General features: G+C 41.2%; 1 protein-coding gene across 4 annotated transcripts in view; it reads left to right on the top strand.

The window, feature by feature from the left end:
* Positions 1-22,633, top strand: part of KDM2B (lysine demethylase 2B) — a 159,804-nt gene that overhangs the window by 4,197 nt on the left and 132,974 nt on the right. For 3 of the 4 annotated variants that reach the window (XR_010592809.1, XM_065568094.1, XM_065568092.1), the window contains exons 3-4: positions 1,419-1,497; positions 9,773-9,819. Coding sequence is in view for 2 of the 4 variants with exons in the window: in XM_065568094.1 (XP_065424166.1) it covers positions 1,419-1,497; positions 9,773-9,819 (126 nt within the window). In the remaining 2 variants the exon portion in view is untranslated. Of the gene's footprint in view, positions 1-1,418; positions 1,498-9,772; positions 9,820-22,633 lie in introns of those variants that run through there. The other variant, XM_065568099.1, reaches the window with a different exon arrangement.

Raw genomic sequence — 22,633 nt, 5'->3', positions numbered from 1 at the left:
GACAAACTATATGTGTTTTTATTTTTAAGCTATTTACATATTTATTATATGCAAGGCATCCTTTAGAGATGCTACATAGGACTTACTCTCATGTATGGAAGGAGGATTACAATCACAGGTAGGTGCTATGCGGCCACTTCAAGATTTAATTTCACTTCTATGGCTGCAGAGTCCAAATAGACTATAAAAAGAAGAACAGGAGTACTTGTGGCACCTTAGAGACTAACAAATTTATTAGAGCATAAACATATGCATCCGAAGAAGTGGGCTGTAGTCCACGAAAGCTTATGCTCTAATAAATTTGTTAGTCTCTAAGGTGCCACAAGTACTCCTGTTCTTCTTTTTGCGGATACAGACTAACACGGCTGCTACTCTGAAACCTGTCAAATAGACTATGGAGTTCCTGAAGCACCCCTTCCCCCCCCCATCAATGCTTGTCACTTTTTCACTAGTCACTGAATCACATACACCATTGTTTCAGGTATGACATATGTCATTTCAAACCATTGCATATAAACATTAACAGTTCAGCTTAATCCTCAGAATGAAATAATAATGTGATACTGTTCAGTGTACAGACAACCAAATCTGTGTCCAATGTTCTAGTTATTTTGGCATTAAATTAATAATTTCTATTGAAAAGAGATTTCCTCCCTCCTTCTCATCATCTTAACTGTGTCAGAAATTACAATAAGATTTCCAAATTATAAGCCCCATAGTGCAGACACACACCTGCTTAACTTTAAAAATGCTTAATTTTATAAATGGAAGAGATCTATGTAGCTCAAAAGCTTGTCTCTCTCAGCAACATTAGTTGGTCCAATAAAATATATTACCTCACCCACATTAGCTCTGTAATATTCTGGGACTGACATGGCTACAACAAAACTGCATATAACTTTACAAATGTAAGTAGTCCCATTAAACTCAGTGGGACTATTCATGTGTAAAGTAATATGTGCGTAAGTGTTTGTAGGATCAGGGCCTTACACTGTACTTCTGTAAAGCCCAATAGAAACAGTATATTTCTTAAAACCCAAATATATAGCTTGATCCTTATATTTCCTCTGTACGTGCCAGGCCTCTTAACAGTTGCTTAGTTGTGAATTTGCTGTAAGTGTTAATTCAGCATTTTATCATAACCAGGGCTTCTCAACCTAGGACAACTGAGAATCTCTGAATGCATTCTGCTTTATATGCATCAGTGAATAGGAAAAATAGAGAGCAGCTGGGAGAGTATTGTCAATCACTCAGATTTTGCTTTTGACCTAAAAATGTTCACTCTCTTTGCAGTTCTCTTTAAGTGATAGTGAGCTTTTTTTGCTGCAGAAATTAAAATAGTGAATCTTGACAAAATCTAGTGTGAAGTGAGAATGTCATTGTAACTGATTATGTTTTTTATTCAAATATTCAAACAGATCTTACTTTTGAGTATGTGCAAAGAGAAGCTCTCAGGGTTCCCCTTCTCTTCAGAAGTAAAGATGGACTGGGAATTAAGTAAGTTACAACAAAATCTTACTTATTAGTAAATGTTTACAAAATTATAACTTTGCACTTATATATGGTCTTTCATCTGAGGAACTCAAATCCATTAAAAGCCTTAAGCCTCACAACACCCATGGGAGGCGGGTAGGATGATTATATTTAATTTACACATGAGCAGATTGAGGGAGGGAAAGGTTAAGTGGCTACAGTGTGGTTGTACACACCGTCACAGAGGGAGTCGGGGACAAAGGTAGAAATAGAATCCCAGGTTTCCAGCTCCCAGTCTGTGCTCTAATGACAGAATATGCACTTCTCCAATTTTGACTTTTACATTCTACTCTGCCTCACACAGGACAAATGAGCTGTCAGCTAAGTTGCCGAATCTTTATTACTGGTGAAGCCTTAAGATTGAAAGAATGTAGTATGATTTTCAGCTTGCTGGTGGAGCTTGCAGAGGCAGTGGTTAGAAAAAACATCTTTTGGATTCTGAACTGGATTTGGAAATGTTTGGGAGAGAATACATAGGAAGTCCCATGATAACATTTGTAGTCATTTTTCTGACTTTAATTTTTCTCACTTTAATGCTTATCAAAGGGAAGGAGCATGTGTGCCCTAGTCTGCTGTGATGAGCTTAGTCTCCAACAGCCAGACTTGACTAGCCAGTTTCTCTGACCCTTACCAGCTACTGATATCATTCTAGTATCTCTTTCCTTTTCTAGTGGAAAGGCACTTGGCTAACTGATGCTGTATTTTATTTCCCCCTCTTACAACACTAAGCACATCATGTGTGCAGCTTCTGCCAACAGATGGAATTCACAGTCAGAGGTTGTTAGAGTAAAGAACTGGGGCTAGATTTTTAAAGAGTCTAGGTAATTTTTTGATGTGTAAATAGGCACAAATCAAATCTGATAGATTAGGGCCTAAATGGAGGGGTCTGGAAGGGAATCCCCACTGGACATTTGGTCAGGTGTATTGATTTGCCTCTTATGGGAAATCCCAGGTTCTAATATAATTTTTTATTAAAATGTGCATTGATTCACATGTTATCTTGAAATAGAATTTCTTGAAGGAAGTATAAATATGTACTTGGGATTGACTGCCTTTTGGTCAAAAGAATGTTAGAAATGCAATTTATATTAATTTCCAATGCTAGGAGTGAGGTACATAAGTACATTTTTGTTATTTTGTATTCTGTGGAACAATATAATTCCATCTCATCTAAATTTGCACTTCTAAGTATATATATTTATTTTTGCCAAGAGTAGTTGGTATGTGATATGTTTATATATATATATATATATATATATATATATAAACATACAAAAAATTGCATTAAAATACTATGTGATCATGTAATTAAAAGCTGTATTATAATGCATATGTACAAGAGGGCCAAATTAGGGTTGCACAGGCACCTTGATTCTGGCATTTCCTAATTTTTGAGTGATTGACTTTGCGACCTTAATACTCTTTTAATGTAAGCGTGTGTGTGTGTGTGTGTGTGTGTGTGTAATTTCCTAGGTTTAAAAAAAACCAAGTAATAAAAACAGAAATTCCATTAGGTGGCATCATATTAACACCAACATGGGTCTTGTCAGGGTTAGAATCTTTAGATCACCACACAGACCTCTCCCACTTTAGCTAATGAAGTCATTTATAGCAGTAGTAGGTTGTCATTCTTTATTTAAACCAGCACTAGAGGAGGATAGGACACTTCACCTTGGGTTTCACAGATATTTGCTGTAAGCAGAGGAATGGTGAGACTCAAGAATTTTGGATTCCAGTCCGTGCTCTGGAGTGGAGTGGGCTGTAGTGGGCACAGACTCTTCTGGTCTATCTTCTTAAGTCAGACTCCTGCCATGTCCCTGTCCTGTCTCTTTCCCACTTCTGGCTCGTCCTCCAGATTGAATGTTTGGGGAATTTAGCTACTGAAATCTAAGGAGTCTCTACTGAGCATTTGCCAAACTGTAATTGTTTTTCAAAGTCTTGTAACTAACAGCCAAATTTGAGGAAATTTTCACAGCAGCAGAAAAAGACACATTTCTGAACAAAGGCCAGATTTCAAGTCCCTGCTCCAAAGCATGGGGGCACAAGACCTTTAAAAAAAAAAAAAAAGTCAACAGGATTTACATATTTTTCCCTAGCCTCCTTCTCAGAAATGGCTTAACCATTTGGGCTTAAGTTATCCAGAAAAATTCAGCCTGAGGCAGAGACCCCGCATGGAAAATTTCAACCAAAACAGTTAAAGTTCAACAAAGTTATAAGCAACTGAAAACAGCATCTTATAATGGGAAGTATTGGGCAACATTAATAATTGCCAGCCTTGTCTGTAATTCCAAAATATTTTTTACAAGATTAGAGTCAAGATTTTAGCCCCAGTGTCTTCACCCAATTCACATTTAGATAAAGACATTTGTTGATCTACATTCTCCCTGCAGTTTCAAATGATACAGTGTTATTTACTTCCTGTCCCAAACGCTTGTCGCATTGCTGTATCTTGCCCCAGAGGGGCTGCTTTTTAGTAGTTTGGTAGATGAAATGATCCCTATTTGCAGTATGCCAAACACTTTGAGATGAAAAGAGATTTGTGTGTGTATGTATCATTTGTTAATACTCCACACACTGTATACAATAGTTTTAGATCTATGTGACATTTAGAAATAGTTGTTGCTATGTACTTCCAATTCTGTTTGCTGTTAAACCGTCAGCTTGCATGTTTGTGGCTGGCAGATCTACAAAGGGTATTTGAACAATTCTGTTGCCATGTATGGTCGTCCTCTTGAAGAGCAGGAAGTGTCGTAATTGATGAGGAGATTATTAAGAATGAAAGTAAAGTCTCTAAGGTGCCACAAGTACTCCTGTTCTTTTTTTAAAATTACCTTGGTGCTTTTCCATCTCATATTTCCAACCAGGATGAGCTGTTATTTCTAGTGGTCAGAAGCAGGAAATACAAGTCATGATCTTTTAGCAGCCGTTGTCTTCCTTAGGGAGTTATTTGGAACAATTTGACACTCCCATGATCATTGGCAGTTGTAAGATGATTGTAAGTTGGAGAGATGGTGCTGTCTGAAAAGACATATTGTCTCTTTTAACCATCTGGCAATCATACCCACATTGTGCTGCAATTAATCAGAATTCACAAGCTAACCAGCCTTGGCCCAGGTCAGTACATGAATTGGAGACCTTTCTAAGGGCTGGTCTAGACTGGGGGGCGGGATTTATCTAAGATACGCATCTTCAGCTAGCTGAAGTCGACGTATCTTAGATCGACTTACCTCCCGTCCTCATGGTGCGGGATCGATGGCCGCAGCTCCCCAGTCGATTCTGTTTCCGCCTCTTGCGCTGGTGGAGTTTCGGCGTCGACGGGGAGCGCGTTCGGGGATCGATTTATCACGTCTAGATGAGTCGCGATAAATCGATCCCCGATAGATCGATTGCTACCCGCCGATCCGGCAGGTAGTGAAGACGTACCCTAAGGAACACCTATAGCGTTTCTTGAATGCGGCCACTGTGGCCGCATGTGGCTACCAGGGGCTTTTCTTGCGGCCACAGCCTCCTGGGTGATGATAGGGGTGGGGGGAAGCAGTGGCCCCTCCCCCAGGGCCTGGTTCCTACCCCCTTCTGGAGCCCCAAACACTGTAGGAGCAGGGAACCAGTATGTGTTCTCCATCATCCCAGGGGCGGTGGAGCTTGGGCTTCAGCCCTGGGGTGGTGGGCGGCAGGCTCTAGCCATGCAGCTGCCAGGCTTCAGGCTTTGGCTCTGGGATCGCCTTCCCATGTTGCCTCTGACCCCACTGCCTCCTCCAGTCCCTAGCTGTGCAGGGGGACCCCAGGCTCCAGCCCCAGGCTCACCCCCCAACATTGCCCTGACTACCACTGCATCCTCCAGCCCTGTGAAAAGTGATATTAACAAATATACGACTATCAGTTTTCACAGTAGCAGGCTTACTAGCTAGCAAGTCTGAAAACAACAACAACCAAAAAAACAAAACATGCAAAGCATATTATATGTGTTTCTATTCTGTTTAGGTCCAGTAAAGAATAGAGACAACTGTACATTATTTTTATTATTGAGTCTGCAAAACCCTACATAAATAAATTACAATGTATATTTGCATATTTATTTGTTTTTCCTAAAATTAATTAAGTGTTTTAGGAAAAATTGTCAGAGTGGCCTCCAGCAAGAGTTGTAAAAAGCAACAGAGGGTCCTGTGGCACCTTTAAGACTAACAGAAGTATTGGAGCATAAGCTTTCGTGGGTGAATGCCCACTTCATCAGACGCAAGTAATGGAAATTTCCAGAGGCAGGTATAAATCAGTATGGAGATAACGAGGTTAGTTCAATCAGGGAGGGGGAGGTGCTCTGCTAGCAGTTGAGGTGTGAACACCAAGGGAGGAGAAACTGCTTCTGTAGTTGGATAGCCATTCACAGTCTTTGTTTAATCCTGATCTGATGGTGTCAAATTTGCAAATGAACTGGAGCTCAGCAGTTTCTCTTTGGAGTCTGGTTCTGAAGTTTTTTTGCTGTAAGATGACTACCTTGACATCTGCTATTGTGTGGCCAGGGAAGTTGAAGTGTTCTCCTACAGGTTTTTGTATATTGCCATTCCTGATATCTGACTTGTGTCTATTTATCCTCTTGCGTAGTTACTGTCCAGTTTGGCCAATGTACATAGCAGAGGCGCATTGCTCGCACATGATGGCATATATAACACTGGTGGACATGCAGGTGAATGAGCCGATGATGTAGTAGGTGATCTGGTTAGGTTCTGTGATGGTGTTGCTGGTATAGATATGTGGACAGAGTTGGCATCGAGGTTTGTTGCATGGGTTGGTTCCTGAGTTAGAGTTGTTATGGTGCGGTGCGTGGTTGCTGGTGAGAATATGCTTAAGGTTGGCGGGTTGTCTGTGGGCGAGGACTGGCCTGCCTCCCAAGGTCTGTGAAAGCGAGGGATCATTGTCCAGGATGGGTTGTAGATCACTGATGATGCGTTGGAGAGGTTTAAGCTGAGGACTGTAGGTGATGGCCAGTGGAGTTCTGTTGGTTTCTTTTTTGGGCCTGTCTTGTAGCAGGAGGCTTCTGGGTACACATCTGGCTCTGTTGATTTGTTTCTTTATTTCCTTGTGTGGGTATCGTAGTTTTGAGAATGCTTGGTGAAGATCTCGTAGGTGTTGGTCTCTGTCTGAGGGGTTGGAGCAGATGCGGTTGTACCTCAGTGCTTGGCTGTAGATGATGGATCGCGTGGTGTGTCCGGAGTGGAAGCTGGAGGCATGAAGGTAGGCGTAGCGGTCCGTGGGTTTTCGGTATAGGGTGATGTTAACGTGGCCATCGCTTATTTGTACTGTGGTGTCTAGGAAGTGGACCTCCCGTATAGATTGGTCCAGGCTGAGGTTGATGGTGGGGTGGAAGCTGTTGAAATCATGGTGGAATTCTTCCAGGATCTCCTTCCATGGGTCCAGATTATGAAGATGTCATCAATGTAGCATAGGTAGAGAAGGGGCGTGAGTGGACGAGAGCTGAGGAAGCGTTGTTCCAGGTCAGCCATAAAAATGTTGGCATATTGCGGGTGCCCATGGCGGTGCCACTGGTCTGGAGGTATATATTGTCACCAAATTTGGAATAATTGTGCATGAGGATAAAGTAGTAACCCTCACATAAAGGGTAAAATGAAAGACAGACCATTTCAGATGATGACTGGAGCCATATCAGTATAGAAACAAAGACTGAATGGCTAGCCAACTACAGAAGCAGTTTCTCCTCCCTTGGTGTTCACGCCTCAACTGCTAGCAGAGCACCTCACCCTCCCTGATTGAACTAACCTTGTTATCTCCATACTGATTTATACCTACTTCTGGAAATTTCCATTACTTGCGTCTGATGAAGTGGGCATTCACCCACGAAAGCTTATGCTCCAATACTTCTTTTAGTCTTAAAGGTGCCACAGGACCCTCTTTGCTTTTTACAGATTCAGACTAACATGGCTACCCCTCTGTTACTCAGCAAGAGTTGGTGGCCACACTCTGAGGTCACCAAAAAATTTGTTGTGAGAACCCTTGAAGGTGCTTCAGGAAGAAATATTAATGACTGATAGCTGGCACTCTACTCTGTGCATCTATATCAATACACATCGTATTATTTAGGTACTGTTTTGTTGGAGGGGACATGTTTTGTATGAAACAGAAAACTGAAACTGAACACTTACGGTCAGTAAAGATCCCAAGGATCGTATTTTATGTTGGTGTTTTAACCCTAATGTTAGGCCAAATTCAAAGTCAGGTAATTACATTCTGCCTCCCTAATTTCTCCTGCAGTTTCAGCTGGATACGGTAGTCTTCTCTCTCTGCTCTAAACTGTTGTATATAGTGTTTCTGTACAACTGTGGTCTACCCTAGGAATGGCTTCATTTTGGTGTTAGGAAAAGGGATCCTTATATATACCTTACCAAACTCATATGGTTGTGTGAGTTTTGTTAACTCGGGCCATGTCTACAGCTGTGCTGATGTAAGAGCGCTTGTGTAGCCGTGTTATGTCAAGAGGAGAGAGCTCTCACGTCGACATAATAAAACCAGCTAAATGAGCGGCGGTAGCTGTGCACACAAGCACTTATGCCGGCAAAATTTATGTCGCTCAGGGGTGTGTTTTTTTCATGCCCCCGAGTGACAAAAGTTTTGCCGACAGAAGCGCCAGTGTGGACAGCGCTATGTCGGCGAGAGATGCTCTCCCACGACTTAGTTACCGCCGCTCATTGCGGGTGGTTTAATTATGCCAGTGGGAAAGCTCTCTCCTGTTGCCATAGAGTGGCTAAACGTGAGACCTTATAGCGGCACAGCTGCAGCAGTGCCACTATAAGGTCTCTAGTGTAGACATGGCCTCAATGCTTTTGAAGCACTTTGAGATCCTCTTTTACAAGCTGCAGTATAAATGAAAAGGATATTGCAAAGAAAAAGTAGCTGTTCTGTCCCTCCACCCAACCCCATTGTTGACATTCTGGATTTCTAATCAGACTTGACAAATGGATGGTATTTACTGATGGCACAGACGGTGCTGGAAATCCGAGGAGCTGCAATTTGTGCCACAGTGCAGGAGTAAATCAGTCGTAATTGTGCAAGGGCTGAGCATAGCATCTATGGTGGGTGGAATAGGAGGGAAAAGGGTATGTTTGGAGCAGCAGGGATTTCTGCTTCTGTGGCAGCATATCAGAGCTTACAGAGGGAGGTATAAGCAGTCAGTGGAGGTGTTGTAAATTAAAGCTGGACTTCCCAGATATAAATCTAGCATGAAGTGGGCTCCACAAAATTGACCACTCACTTTGCATTCAGCACTGTGGAATTCTCACTCTGGCACATGATATGGTCAGGAGTTGTAGAGAATAACAAACCAACTCTAGGTGTCCTCTCCAAAGTACTGAGCATATAGTTTCATTTTGAAGGGAAGGAAGGTATTCCTCTACCTTGTCTGTTTCCATAAGTACTACTCACTTGTGCTAGGGCAGTAGGAGTTCTCAGCAGATTGGATTTGCCCACTTGCCTCTTCGTCAGGCTTGTCTTTTATTTTATTTGTTTGTGTATGATGATTTATACAAATACTAAAAAGGGCACCCATCCATATGCTCTAGGTGCCTTATATCTACAGTATTTCTATGTTGTGGTCAAGCGCACTAGTTTAAAATAGTCACCTCAAATCCCCTTTGTCCTTAAACAGTTCTCTTCCCCATTTTCAAGTGGTTGGGTAAAAATCTGAGCCTTGCAAATGACCCAATCTGATAACCTTCAGGGTTCTGTTTCAGACAAGGGAGATAGTGAATTCCACAGCTATGGGGCCCTTGCAGAGAGAATGCAAATCACAGGAACAAAAAGATAACACTTACCTCATGGGGATATTGTGAGCGCTAATTGTTTGCAAAGTGCTTGAGATGGTCAACTGGAAGGTGCAATAGAAGTGTAGATTTTGTCAAAAGACCTGACCACATGTAATTGCTGCTAGCAGGATTCTAGGGCAGACTCCCCACTTGTGAACAAAGACAGTTTTTTGGTACTAGTGCTAACCAAACTAACCTTGAAAAGCCAATAATATGTCTTGATATCACTCCCTGTCTTCCCCCCTCAAAAAAACCAACAAAATCTGGCCACATTGCTCAGAGAAACCATGCTTGATCCCTGCTAATAATAACCATGTGTATTGCAATATCCACAAATAACACCATAATCTTATTTCTATTTTATCCTTGTAAAGAAAATGTGGTCATACTTTGATAGCATTTAACGTTGCTTTTTTTGCTAATTATAGAATGCCAGACCGGGATTTCACTGTCAGAGATGTGAAGCTATTAGTGGGTAAGTTGTTTTGAATTTACTGAACTAACTCTATATAGTTCAGTATTGATTTTAAATATTAACTTGGTGTAAGTGCCCAGATATGTTTGTAGACACGTGATAACTCACAGAATCTAGGAGGAGGAATGGAGAAGCAGCTCATAAATGAAAAAGGAGAAAAACCTTATTAGCAATTGTGCTGACCAAGCTGTGAACCACATGCTGTATAAATGTCCTCTTGAAAGTAAGGTGAATGCTTTACACTAATGGGTATCAGATACCTGTCCTCCCACCCAAATGGCACCAGTAATTAACTGCAAATACATTTTTATCTTGCTATGTTTATTTATGCATCCGAAGAAGTGGGATGTAGCCCACGAAAGCTTATGCTCAAATAAATTTGTTAGTCTCTAAGGTGCCACAAGTACTCCTATTTTTATCTTGGTTTCAGAGTAGCAGCCGTGTTAGTCTGTATCTGCAAAAACAACAGGAGTACTTGCGGCACCTGGGCTGTAGCCCACGAAAGCTTATGCTCAAATAAATTTGTTAGTCTCTAAGGCCTGGTCCACACTAACCCCCCACTTCGAACTAAGATACGCAACTTCAGCTACGTGAATAACGTAGCTGAAGTCGAAGTACCTTAGTTCGAACCAGACGCGGCAGGCAGGCTCCCCCGTCGACTCCGCGTACTCCTCTCGCGGAGCAGGAATACCGGCATCGATGGCGAGCACTTCCAGGATTGATCCCAGAAGATGGATTGCTTACCGCCAGACCCGGAGGTAAGTATAGACCTACCCTAAGGTGCGACAAGTACTTCTGTTATTTGGAAAGCAACAGTTTCACTTGTTGAGCTTGTAGCTGTGATTGGTTGAGCAACTGTTTTTTTTTTTAAAGCACGGTGATAGCCAAATCACCTTGTGCTGTGAACTCCTCATAAGCTTATCCAGGGTTAGGCTGGGTCAGTGATTTGATGGGAATTCTCTAAGAGAGATCAAGTGAAGAAGCTTAATGAAATAGCTTTGGTGATTTGATAGGTGGCACTTTCCCTCTGAATCAGTATTGAATTAGTGCCCTCTGACTGTCTTCAAGGATGCTGTACTGCTAGAGTAGGGTTACCAACTGTCTAATCGTGCAAACCCAAAGATCCTTGCCCTGTCCCCGTTCTGCCCCTTCCCTGAGGCCAAGCCCTGTACCACCCCTTCTCCAAGGCCCCACCCCTGCTCACTTCACCTCCTCCCCGTCGTGCACTCTCCCCCACCCTCACTCACTTTCACCAGGCTGGGATAGGGGGTTGGGGTGTGGGAGGGGATGCGGGCTCTGGGAGGGAGTTTGGGTGTGAGCTCTAGGCTGGGGCAGGGGGTTGGGGTGCATCAGGCGGTTGGCGCTTACCTCGGTCAGCTCCCGAAAGCAACTGGCACATCCCTCTTGCAGTGGCTCCTAGGCGGGGGGTGGGGTGGGAGGGGGTCTTTGCGTGCCGCTGCCCGCAGGCACTGCCTCCGCAGCACTCATTGGCTGTAGTTTCCAGCCAATGGGAACTGCGGACTCAGCACTTGGGGCAGGGGCAGCGCGCAGAGACCCCCTGCCCCCACAGTGGCCACAGGGACAGTGCTGGCCATGTCTGGGAGTGGAATGGAGCCAAGGCAGGTAAGGGAGCCTGCCTTAGCCCCACTGCTGTGCCAGACTGTTAGTGCCCTAAATCTCCCGGAGATAGAGCGTGATTCTAGGAGACTCCAGGCGAAACCGGGAGGGTTGGCAACCCTAAGCTAGAGGTGCTGCCTTTTGAATGAAACAAAAAACCAAGATCCCTGTTGTTATTAACAATTCCATGGCAATTTTTGTAAATTGGTCTAATAAAAGATATTACCTCACCCATGTTACCTCACCTCCAGCCCTGATATTCTATGATTCTATGTTGTCTCTAATATCTTGGGACCAACATGGCTACAACAACACTGCATACATATAAGCTAGATAATTATGTGTTATCTAAATCCCCCGGCAATTTAAGAGAGATATGTTATTCTTTACTTCCTGTCCTAAATTATTACATAGTGATACTTTATTCTGTTAAACAGTTGTGTTTTATCCCAGAGTTGCTGTATTTCAATGGAGGGTAGAGTGGTCACATAGCTATAATACCTCACAGGGATGGTTCATATTCTGAAATATTAATTATTGTTAGTGGTGCCATAAGACCCCACATTTTAAATCAGTTTAATAAATACTTTACCCCAGAATGCACATTTGCAAAATTACTTTTGAGCTAAACAATAAGAATATAAAATCTAAAACGAGAAAAGAATCTAACCTATTTAAAGAGAGAGAGAGAGGCTTCAGTTTTCCTATCTACCAAGTAGAGAGTAACCCCTGCTTCACAAACAAAACTTCATTGTGTCAATTAATTACAATTTATAAAGGGCTTTGAGATCCCTCTGTATAGAAAACACTGTAAGTGGAGTGGGAAGTATTATTTTGATGGCTTTATTAGAGCACATCCATGGTCTATGCATTGTGAGAATAAAATAGGAAACATGAAATCATATACGAGAATGAGGGAGCTCTTCTTAATCTCATATTACTTAGACTGTAAGTTCTTTGGGGGCAGAGATTGTCTGTCTTTTTGTTCTGTTTGTACAGTGCCTAGTATGACATGATATTAGTCCGTGACTGGGCTTCTGGTTCTACAATAATACAAATAATAAAAAATATTATTTATTATTTGCTGAGAAAATCCACACTTCTGAGGTTGTACATAGTTGAATCTCTTCTTTGGAGGTCAGAGGCTTAAAGCAGGTGACTTCTGTTAATGCTAGTTGGTTGAACCCCAGAATAATGTTTTGTGGATTTACACCAGAGCTTCTAATCTGCCATTACTCTGTCTGAAACTGGTGAAGCCACTGAACTGGTTATGTGTAGAAGTTTTGGGAGCAGTGTAGTGTTGCATAACAGACTGTTACGTAGGAAAAACAATGTAAGTGGGAGAGTTGTCTCTTCCCCAAGATTGATGTCTTTGGAAATGTTAGCAGGCAGAAATTCTTGTTTATATTGGCCAGGAACATTAGCATGAGAATGAATAGCAAAGCAGGAGGATGTTTACAAATAATGTTCCATTTTGTAAATTAATGGAATGGGAATAAAAATAATAGTCGGTTTGAGAATAACTGACTTCTGGTGTGAGAAATATGAAATTTCTCACAATTGGGTGGAGTGGTCTCTGTTATATACACCAAGCCAAACTTGGAATATTATGTAGTAATCCTGTTATTATATTTGGATAAGCTCCTTCTACAAATCCCAAGCCTAACCTATAATTTGGTCAATAACATTGTCTCCTATTGTTTGATTCTTTGATATCACAGGTGGAAACTTGATTTAAAAAAATTCCATCTAAAAATGTTTGGGGAATCCACATGTCTGCAGCTCACATCTATCAATTCAAATTTTTATGGCATTCAGCATCCATCACAGTAATATCTGAGTGCCTTACAATGCATGCAGGTCCACATTCAGGCCTGGTGGAAACCGGTGCAACTCCACTGACTGTGGCTAATTTCTGAAATGTGTATGAATAACCTCAGAAAGTTCTAAGCTTGTGGTTTTCAAACTTTTGTATTGGTGACCCCTCTCACAAAGCAAGCTTCTGAGTGTGACCTCCCTTATAAATTAAAAACAGTTTTTTGATATTTAACACTTATAAATGCTGGAGGCGAAGCGGGTCTTGGGGGTGGAGGTTGACAGTTCGTGACCCCCCCCACGTAATAACCTCGCAACCCGCTGAGCAGTCATGACCCCCAGTTTGAGAACCCCTGTTCTAAGCTGTAGTTGAGTGCGATTTATACAAAATACTGTTTCAACTAATTTATCCAAGATTTTTGGCTTAGTGTGTATGGTGTATTTTCACATGAGATCTTAAAAAACTGAGTTCCTGTCTGCTCTATGTGAGAATTAAAGACCCATGGAACTTTTTAGAGTTGGTGTGTCCCTATGTCTTTGGCAAAAATCCCCCACCCTTGTGAACTTAGAGGTGATTGCATTTCAGTAATACTGTGTGTACAAAACTTGTGAATTGCCTGGGGGAGCCTTCAGGATAAAAGGATGAGAAAAATTATTCATATCTTTGTCATAAGAATATTTTGAAAAGACACTGGGTATCATTTTTCAGAGCACCTAAAATAAATCACATTGAGCATTAATGGGATTTTGGTTCCTAAATGTCTTAAATTCTTTTGAAAATCATGCCCTCCTGTTGATTTAAAAATCTTATGTTATGAAGAAACTTCTTTACCTTCCTTACTAATAACTCCTACGGTTGGGATTTCCAAAGGGACCTAGAAGAGTTAAGTGCCTCAATCCCAGAGAAATTAATGGATTTGGGTGTCTAACCCCTTTAAATCCCTTTTAAAATCCCAGCCTAAAGTATTAAAAGAGAATTTTAAAAATCCAGTTGACTTGTCACTATTTTTGCTTCTTGTTTATTCTTTGCATTTCTCCCTTCTGAATGACAGGGAAGCTAGTGTCACTCTTGTTTATAGCCAGTGTCACTTCTGGTACATAATGTTGCAATATTTGCATTTCATTGTTTACTTTTTTTAAAACAACTGTGTTCAGTGGAATCTTAAAAAAATACTGTGGAAATATTATTATTGTTTTTGGTCTTTAGAAAAGTGTTATAACAAAATGTAATTATTGTCCCCAATTTGACAGTTTTGACATTTGTCTAGAGACAGTGTGTGTGTCTGTGTGTGTCTGTGTATATATAAATATTACAATTTTACTTTCAAAGACTGACCACTTTAAATTAGAGAATTATAGTTCTAACTAAATATATTTGACTACTAACTCCAAATGAATGACATCTCAGATACTCTTTAAACCTGAAGGCAGTGGATTAATTTCAGTGTTTGGAATTTGTCTGATCTGTGAAGTGGCTGTGAGCCAAGAATACAAATGGAGAGAGGGATAAAACAATTGGCCTACTTAGGAACTTCAGACAATACTTAAAAGAGGAAAAACTCAGCTATAGTTTAATAACTAATAGGGCCTTATAACTTCATTCTGTAATGCAGATCTGAATGCTAGTTCTGAAGGGCAGAATGTCATTGCCATTTGTCATAAAATGCTTTACAGTTTCAAGAAGAGTGTTAGCGTCTACCTAATTTTCTTCAAACTTACTGTTTAAAAGGGTAAAAAATGTTGTTTTATTTTCATTTAGTTATTGTGTTCTCTTCATGAATTGTGTTGAAAAACTTTGTTGCTTTTGTCTTTGCTCACCAGGGAACCATTCATAAACATATAAAAGGGTCTAATGCCCTCTTGAATTAAATCCGTGCATCTAAATACAACATTAAAAACTAGACAGGACAAAGCACTAGAAACTGTATTGTTGACAACAATCCTCCCTGGGTCCCAGGGGATGATGGACCTAATAGATCTCTTCCATCTGTGATTTCTGTGATTCTATCAACTCTTGCAGTCCTGGCTGCAGCTTTTGATCTCAGAGCAGAGGGTTAAAGGAAAACCAAATGCCTATGTTCACATTCCTTTGCTTTCTTTCTTGGGAGCAGATGAACAGATTTGTACCTAGATTTTGCTTCTGATTTGGCATTTGAAATGCCAAGAAATAGAAGTTGAGCCAAAAATCTCAGTTGCAAATTGAGCATTTAAAGAAATATGAGTAATGGCTTATGCCTCAACTGTGAGTTTATAATTGTGTTTTACTGACATAGATAAAGGGAGAAACTGTAACATAAGATCCTTGACATTCTGAATGGAAAGGACCTTTTAAATGGAAGTCTGTGGCCCCTGCAAGTGCAGGATTAAGTCTTCCATTTTGCTCTTTGATTAGTAAGACAGACTGCACTCAGTCATGTCTGCCGTAAAGAAAGTCTTTATACCATAACTGGTGAAGACATTAAGGCTCTGATCTTACTCCCAGTGAAGTGCGTGGCTAAACTGTCATTTGCTAAAGTGGGAGAAAAATTGGGCCTGAAGGGTGAAATTAATAGTAGTTTATAGAGCTTGGAGCATACTGTGCATTACTGTAATAGTGGAGAGTATGCTTCACAGACTCTGTGTGATGCCATGCTTCACAATGGGGCATAGTAAATAGTATTATTTTGCTTTTACAAAGGAGCAAACTGAGGCAGAGAGGTGAACTGATTTGCTCAGGTTTATGCAGCAAGTCCATAGCAGTGTAAGGAACAGACCCCCTGGTTAGGCGTGAGCCAGAGTGACATCGTTCTCCCACTACGAGAAAGGGACCAAGTGACCTTCTCTGTTGGATCATATGAACTGGAACCATAAACTCCCTGAACATTAAATCTCACCAAATGAGGGTCAATCCATCCTCATCATCATATCCACTCATTATACTCCACACCCGAACATAGCCACTGTATGAACTTCATACCTTCATATCTCAATGCCTGTACTTTGACCCATCAACCTTTTACCCCCAATCAGGGATATTGCAGATTATGTATTCCTTATGCCACCGGATCTTAAACCAAACTTTGCACCCTCGATAATCTGTACGTTATTCCCTGATAACCAGAAACTTCTATGCTCAAATTCTGTTAACTTTTTTTTTTAACATCATCTTAATAAAATTTTTAAATTTGTAACCATTAGATAACTCTTTCATCCATGTGCAGTGTGTGTGTGATTAATATATAACCTTTCTGTGAGCCTGATCATGGCCTCTCCTGTGCAGAGGAGAAAGAGGGCATAAGACACCCCTTAGTTAATTTAGGCAGGCAGATTTTGTTTACCCAAGTTGAATGTGGTCAGGCCAAAAGGGTTAACTCCTGCCTCCCCCCCCACCCCTGCCCCCATGACAGTAACTTTCAGTTTATATTTAATGGCCACAACCTGTCAAGAGCTCAGTTGTGTCTCTCTCAACTAGTCATTCTGTTATTAAATATTTGCATTGCAGTGGTCCCGAGCAGCTCCACTTAAGATCAGAAACACTTGCTCTTGTTGATTTACAAATATGAAGGAAGACAAAGACCCTGCCCCAAATTATTACACTGTGAGAAGATGTGCAATAATAAAAGGGTGGGGAAGAGGGGTGTAAGAAGCATATATACACATTTTAGATATATAAATCTGCTGTTTTTATATAAATTGCTGAAGTAAGTATCACCATCTCTATCTGCTCCTCATCGTTGTTCATTAATTGGTGGCTCTGCAGAAGTAGGTCTTGTGGTGAGATCTGAAGGACAGGGTAGTGGCTCTGCAAGTCACGTCAGGGAAGGACATTCCATGCCTTAGGCAGCATGGAAGAAAGTGCAGAGACAGTTACGAGAAACCAGTACAGCTCTACCCCGATATAACGCGACCCGATATAACACGAATTTGGATATAACACGGGTAAAACAGTGCTCCGGAGGGGCGGGGCTGCGCCTTCTGGGGGATCAAAGCAAGTTCGATAGAACGCGGTTTCACCTATAATGCGGTAAGATTTTTTGGCTCCCAAGGACAGCGTTATATCGGGGTAGAGGTGTATTTTCACTTTCTGGTTCTTGGGCACTAGCACAGTATAAGTCGAGCTGGGCTGTGCAGATCTGTTTCTACTTTGTGCTAGTAGTAGTCCAGTCTGGGACTTCTAGGATTGCTATCGTCCAAAAAAATAAGCCCTTCCCTGTACTCTGGATAACTGCTTCCTAAAACATTTTGGTTCAGTCCTCCTGTGTGTTTGCCGCTCCTCTGGTTTTGGTCTTGTCTGAAAATTGTATCATGGTTGAATTCACCCCAAACTCTAAAGTGAGTTGGAGAGATTTGAGCAGTGGGGTCTGGGCAGAACTAGGGAAACCTACACGTCTACCTCGATATAACACGACCCGATATAACACGAATTCGGATATAACGCGGTAAAGCAATGCTCCCGGGGGGCGGGGCTGCGCACTCCGGTGGATCAAAGCAAGTTCGATATAACGCAGTTTCACCTATAACGAGGTAAGATTTTTTGGCTCCCGAGGACAGCATTATATTGAGGTAAAGGTGTAGTTTATAAATGTACAGTCCCACACTCAGGAAGATGAATTAAACAGTACAGATATAAAACGGGATGAAGTCACATGACCAAGCTGTATAGAAAAGGACCTTTGCCATGCAAAAAACGTTTTCTCATTTCTCCTTAATACAAGTCTGTTACTTTTTCCATTGAGCTGATGCTCAGGTTGTGTCAATGGAGGTTTGGAATTGGGAACTGGGAGGTGGGTTGGGGATCTTTTCTTTGGAGGAACTGTGCCATAAGGAGGGGAACCTAAAATTAAATTTAGGTCGTGCAGGGAGGGAATAAGTCTGCCCCCAAATCCTTATGCAAGTTTTGATTCAGACTGGTTATTCTCCCTGCATATGTAGGTTTTGTCCTGTCAGTGGGAGAGCCATATATAAAGGGGAACAGAAGAGCTGAGTCAAAATTTTCTAGGCTGATCTTACAGAAGGCTTTTGTCCTTGGTGTGTGAAAATATGAATGTGAAATATTTCCATTTATGGTAACATTTATCCTCTTCTTGTTCATGCCAATGCTGTTTGTGTTCCAAAGTATGAATGGGTATGTGCTACTCTCTGGGTTCTGCTTTCTTGTTATCCTGCAGTATCACAATTCTGCAATGTCCACTTTGCAGACATTGTGGGAGGATATTTAAATTTAAATGAAAGTGTGAATTAAAAAAGGTAATTTAAAGGAACCTGTTCCATTGTTTCTTGTCATTTAAAAAAATACAACCCCAGGGTTTTACAAAATCCAAGTTTCGGGCCTAATCTGACGGTGTTACGTAGAGACATAGACAATGGAATAGACCAGGGGTAGGCAACCTATGGCACGCGTGCCGAAGGTGGCACGCGAGCTGATTTTCAGTGGCACTCACACTGCCTGGCCACCGGTCCGGGGGGCTCTGCATTTTAAATTAATTTTAAATGAAGCTTCTTAAACATTTTAAAAACCTTATTTACTTTACATACAATAGTTTAGTTATATATTATAGACTTATAGAAAGAGCCCTTCTAAAAACGTTAGCATGTATTACTGGCACGTGAAATCTTAAATTAGAGTGATTAAATGAAGACTCGGCACATCACTTCTGAAAGGTTGCCGACCCCTGGAATAGACTATGGAACTGGTTCCAAACAGATAGCCTTCACCCTAACACAGGAGGAGGATCAGGAACATAACTAACTAATTAAGAGTTGTTGCCTCATTTTGTAGCTGTGTTCAGGACATGAACCAGGCAGGGCCACTAGTGGTGTATAAGGAGCAGTCTCCTTAACCCTTCCAGGGCTGTACTGAAGTTATATTGGGGACCCTGGAGAAAATTTAAACAGGGGCGCCTACATCCTCCACAAGATCCTGAAAACTACATTCTTCCACAGAAGGGTTCTTAGGAAATAAGGCTTTCAGGGTTTGCTGCTCCTGAAGCTTTCTACTGTCCAATTTTGCAATAAGATCCGCATGCATACAGGATATTGAAGCAACTTTGGTGAAGATAGGTTTGCTTCAAAACTGAGAAAAAGAGCCAGTCACAAAGTTTACGGGTATTTGGATCGGGGATTTTGGCCATGCTCTTTTGAAAACGGTTCTCTCCTTATGCTATAGTACTGTAGTGGTCTTCTTCCCCGTATCTTCCCTAGGATCATCCTAGCTGAGTTTAAATAATTGCTTCCCGTTTTTCATCTAGTCAGTGTCACAGATTGTGTTACCTGCATTCCTCAGATGAAGCTGTTGATGAAGTCCCTCTATGATCTCTTTTATTATTTTTCCCTTTCGAGTCTATTTTTTGGTCAAGTTTGGAGTGATTTGTCCAGAGGGAGAAGCTGTTAAAATCAGCATCTTGTAATACTCCCTTTAAGGTTAATCTTATAATTTTCTTTGCTTTACAATTCTTCAATTTATTCCCCTTCCATGTGTTCCCCAAACAGTGCTCTTAATAAGCACCCCCTTGTAACATAGGACTTACCTCCACTCTCAAAGCCTAGGATGGTATTAAAAAAGAGAGAGCAGCCTCCCTTGTGAATCACTTTCCAAAAATAGTAACTAGGGCAGCACTTCTAGTCTCAGAATTGTTCACTTTGCAAAACTCAATGGGCCAGATTCTTCCTGGTATAAATCCAGTGACTTCAGTGGAGTCACATCCGGGAGGAATTTGGCTCACTGATGTGTTAATCTGGCTAACAGTATAGTGGTATCCCCCAGTGGATGATTGAAATTAACTCTTTGAAAACTGAGAGAGACTGGGAAGGGAAGTAATATCTTTTATTGGATCATCTTTTGTTAGTGTAAGGGACAAGCTTTTGAGGTTCACAGAGCTTGTCCTTTCTATCAACAGAAGTTGGTCCAATAAAAGATATTACCTCACTCACCTTGTCTCTCTCATACCCTGGTACTAACACAGCTACAACAACACTACAAACAACCTTCAAAAACGGACATTTTCCAGGCTGCCAGCCACATGAATTAACAGACAGTCTGCATTTTCCTCACTCTTGTGTGTTTTAATATAATGTTTGGTCTGGGTATATTATAATAATCTATTGATCTGCATTAAGTCAACACTGGTGTGTTTGAATGTTCAACCTTAATGTCACAAAATTAAAAAGTGAAGGTCCCAAAGCAACACGACCAGACCAATTTCACACATAGGCCACAAAGAATGTTGGATGACTGTGCCATCAAATGTATTATTTAAAGCCCGTGTGAAATAAGACGCCATATTTATAAAATCAATCTCCAAAGTATTGACTTTAATTTTGTAGTAATGACATTAGCCATTTGTGATGCTCTCCCTCTTAAATAAGGCAATTCCTATAGAGCATATGGGGGCTCTATTAATTGTCATTGGGGCTAGCTAGTGTAAACCACAAAGTTAGTTTCCTAGGAGGCAGTTTGTGGATTATTTTTAAATCATTGCTTAATCTAGTGTAAAATCCTTCTAAAGATAGAAGTCATTGGAGAAAGCTTGTGGGAAGAAGCTTTGATAGCTATACAGTTCGGGGATTCCGTTTAAAAAAAAAGTTGGATAAGAAGGGATTTCAGCAAACAAGCTTGATCCCCTTTCTCCACCAGCCCCTATTTAAAAGCTCGCAGGCACCTGCAGGAAAACCTGCTTATTTCTATTGCTCCATTTTTTTCTGTGTGTGTGCATCTTGTTTGTTGTGTGCAACTTGAAACTCCCAGGGAAATGCAGATAGGGCACAGTTTGTAACCTGAATGGTTTTGTCTTTGCCCCGCTGACCCCTCTGGATGTTGAAATGTCATTTAAGAGATTGACTTCAGCATACAGGCTGTGCTTTGTCTCTCTCAACTAATCATATTTTGTAACTAAAATTAATGTTTAATCCACAGTTAAAGTCACTTCTCCACCTAAAAATAACTAATATTGCTGGGTTTTGCCTGTCCTGGGAGGCATGTAATTGTATTGTCTCTTTCTCATGTTTTTTTTAGGCTCACTTAAAATGAGTTTTAAAATTCTGATGAGCTACATAATATCTCTTGATATAATTACACGGTGGGAATTGTCCCTTCTGAGTAGTTTTCTTTGTTCCTTTTTAAAGAGCTAAAGGGCATAGGATTAGCAGATCAAATCATTGCTTCAACCAGACAGCTATTCTGCTCCTAAAGCACAAGACTGGGTATGCAGTTGTGACGTTATTGATATAATCTGGGACCATATAGAACATGGTTGCAACCAAAGTCCTGTAGTGGCACCAAATCTTGTATAAAGGGGGTCAAATGAGGTATCTAAGACAAGGTTATGGTTTACTGGTTATAATTATGCTGTCTATATGTGTGTATCAGTTTTGTAGTTGAAATTATAAATATTGGCTCTAAACTGTCGGTATTTCAAACTTATGCTATGCTTCTGGGAGACATCCCAGACAAGTTGGTGTTAGCTCTGCCTAGCCTGCTTGATGGCCTATTAAGACCATCAGCTATACAATTGACCCATGGAGAGAAGGCAGATACGCCTTGCAACTCAGCAAAGTATGCAGGGACTGGCCCAAGTGACTCCAGACTCCATTTTGCTGTAATTTTCCACAGTAAGGACAAAGAGGTGTTCTTACACCTGGAAAGGACGATAAAAGGCTAATGCCTCTCCTCCATCTGGTCTTCAATCCTGCTTCTTACCTCTGGAGGGACTTTATTTCTCACACCGCAGCTGGGAACTTGATCAGCATCGTTTAGCTCTTCAGGAGTCCTAGGCCTATGCTACACTTAAAATTTAGATGGACATAGGCATGTCTGTGAGAGGTGTGAAAAATCCACCCACCTGACTGATGTAGCTGTGCTGACCTAACCTCCTGGGTGGACACAGCTGTGTCAACAGATGAATGCTTCCATCAACATAGCTCTTGTTGTTTGGGGAGGTTGTGTTCCTACACTGATGGAAAAATCCCTTCTATTAGTGTAGGCTGCATCTGTACTGTGGAGTTAGCAGTTAGGCCAGCATCGCTGCAGCGACATGGTTATGCCGGTATAATCTCTGTAGTGTAGAAATACCCTGTCAGATTCTGTCATCTATCAATTTAATGTTTTAGAACCACAAAAAAGATCTGGGGAAAGAAAAGACCTAATCACTTCATCCCTCCATGCTTGTTAAAACTTTTTGAGGAGTTAGCTTGGTCAGCTGGCAACTAGTGGTGGCAACTAGTATGCTAGTCCAAGTAAGACTGGAATAATAGAAGAGTGGTCACTTTGGCAACCAGTAGCACTGGTGACCTGCACCATTGTAACTCTTTTGTTACTAATGTTTCTACTTGTGTAGAAGGCCAGTTCTCTATCTAATATTTGCCATCTGAATGTAATTATATAAACTTGCTGGAACTTCACATGAGT

This window comes from Chrysemys picta, chromosome 15 (genome assembly GCF_011386835.1).
Source record: "Chrysemys picta bellii isolate R12L10 chromosome 15, ASM1138683v2, whole genome shotgun sequence".
Lineage (NCBI taxonomy): Eukaryota > Metazoa > Chordata > Testudines > Emydidae > Chrysemys > Chrysemys picta.
Note: the sequence above shows the minus strand (reverse complement) of the source record. Positions and strands in the feature narration are given on the sequence as shown.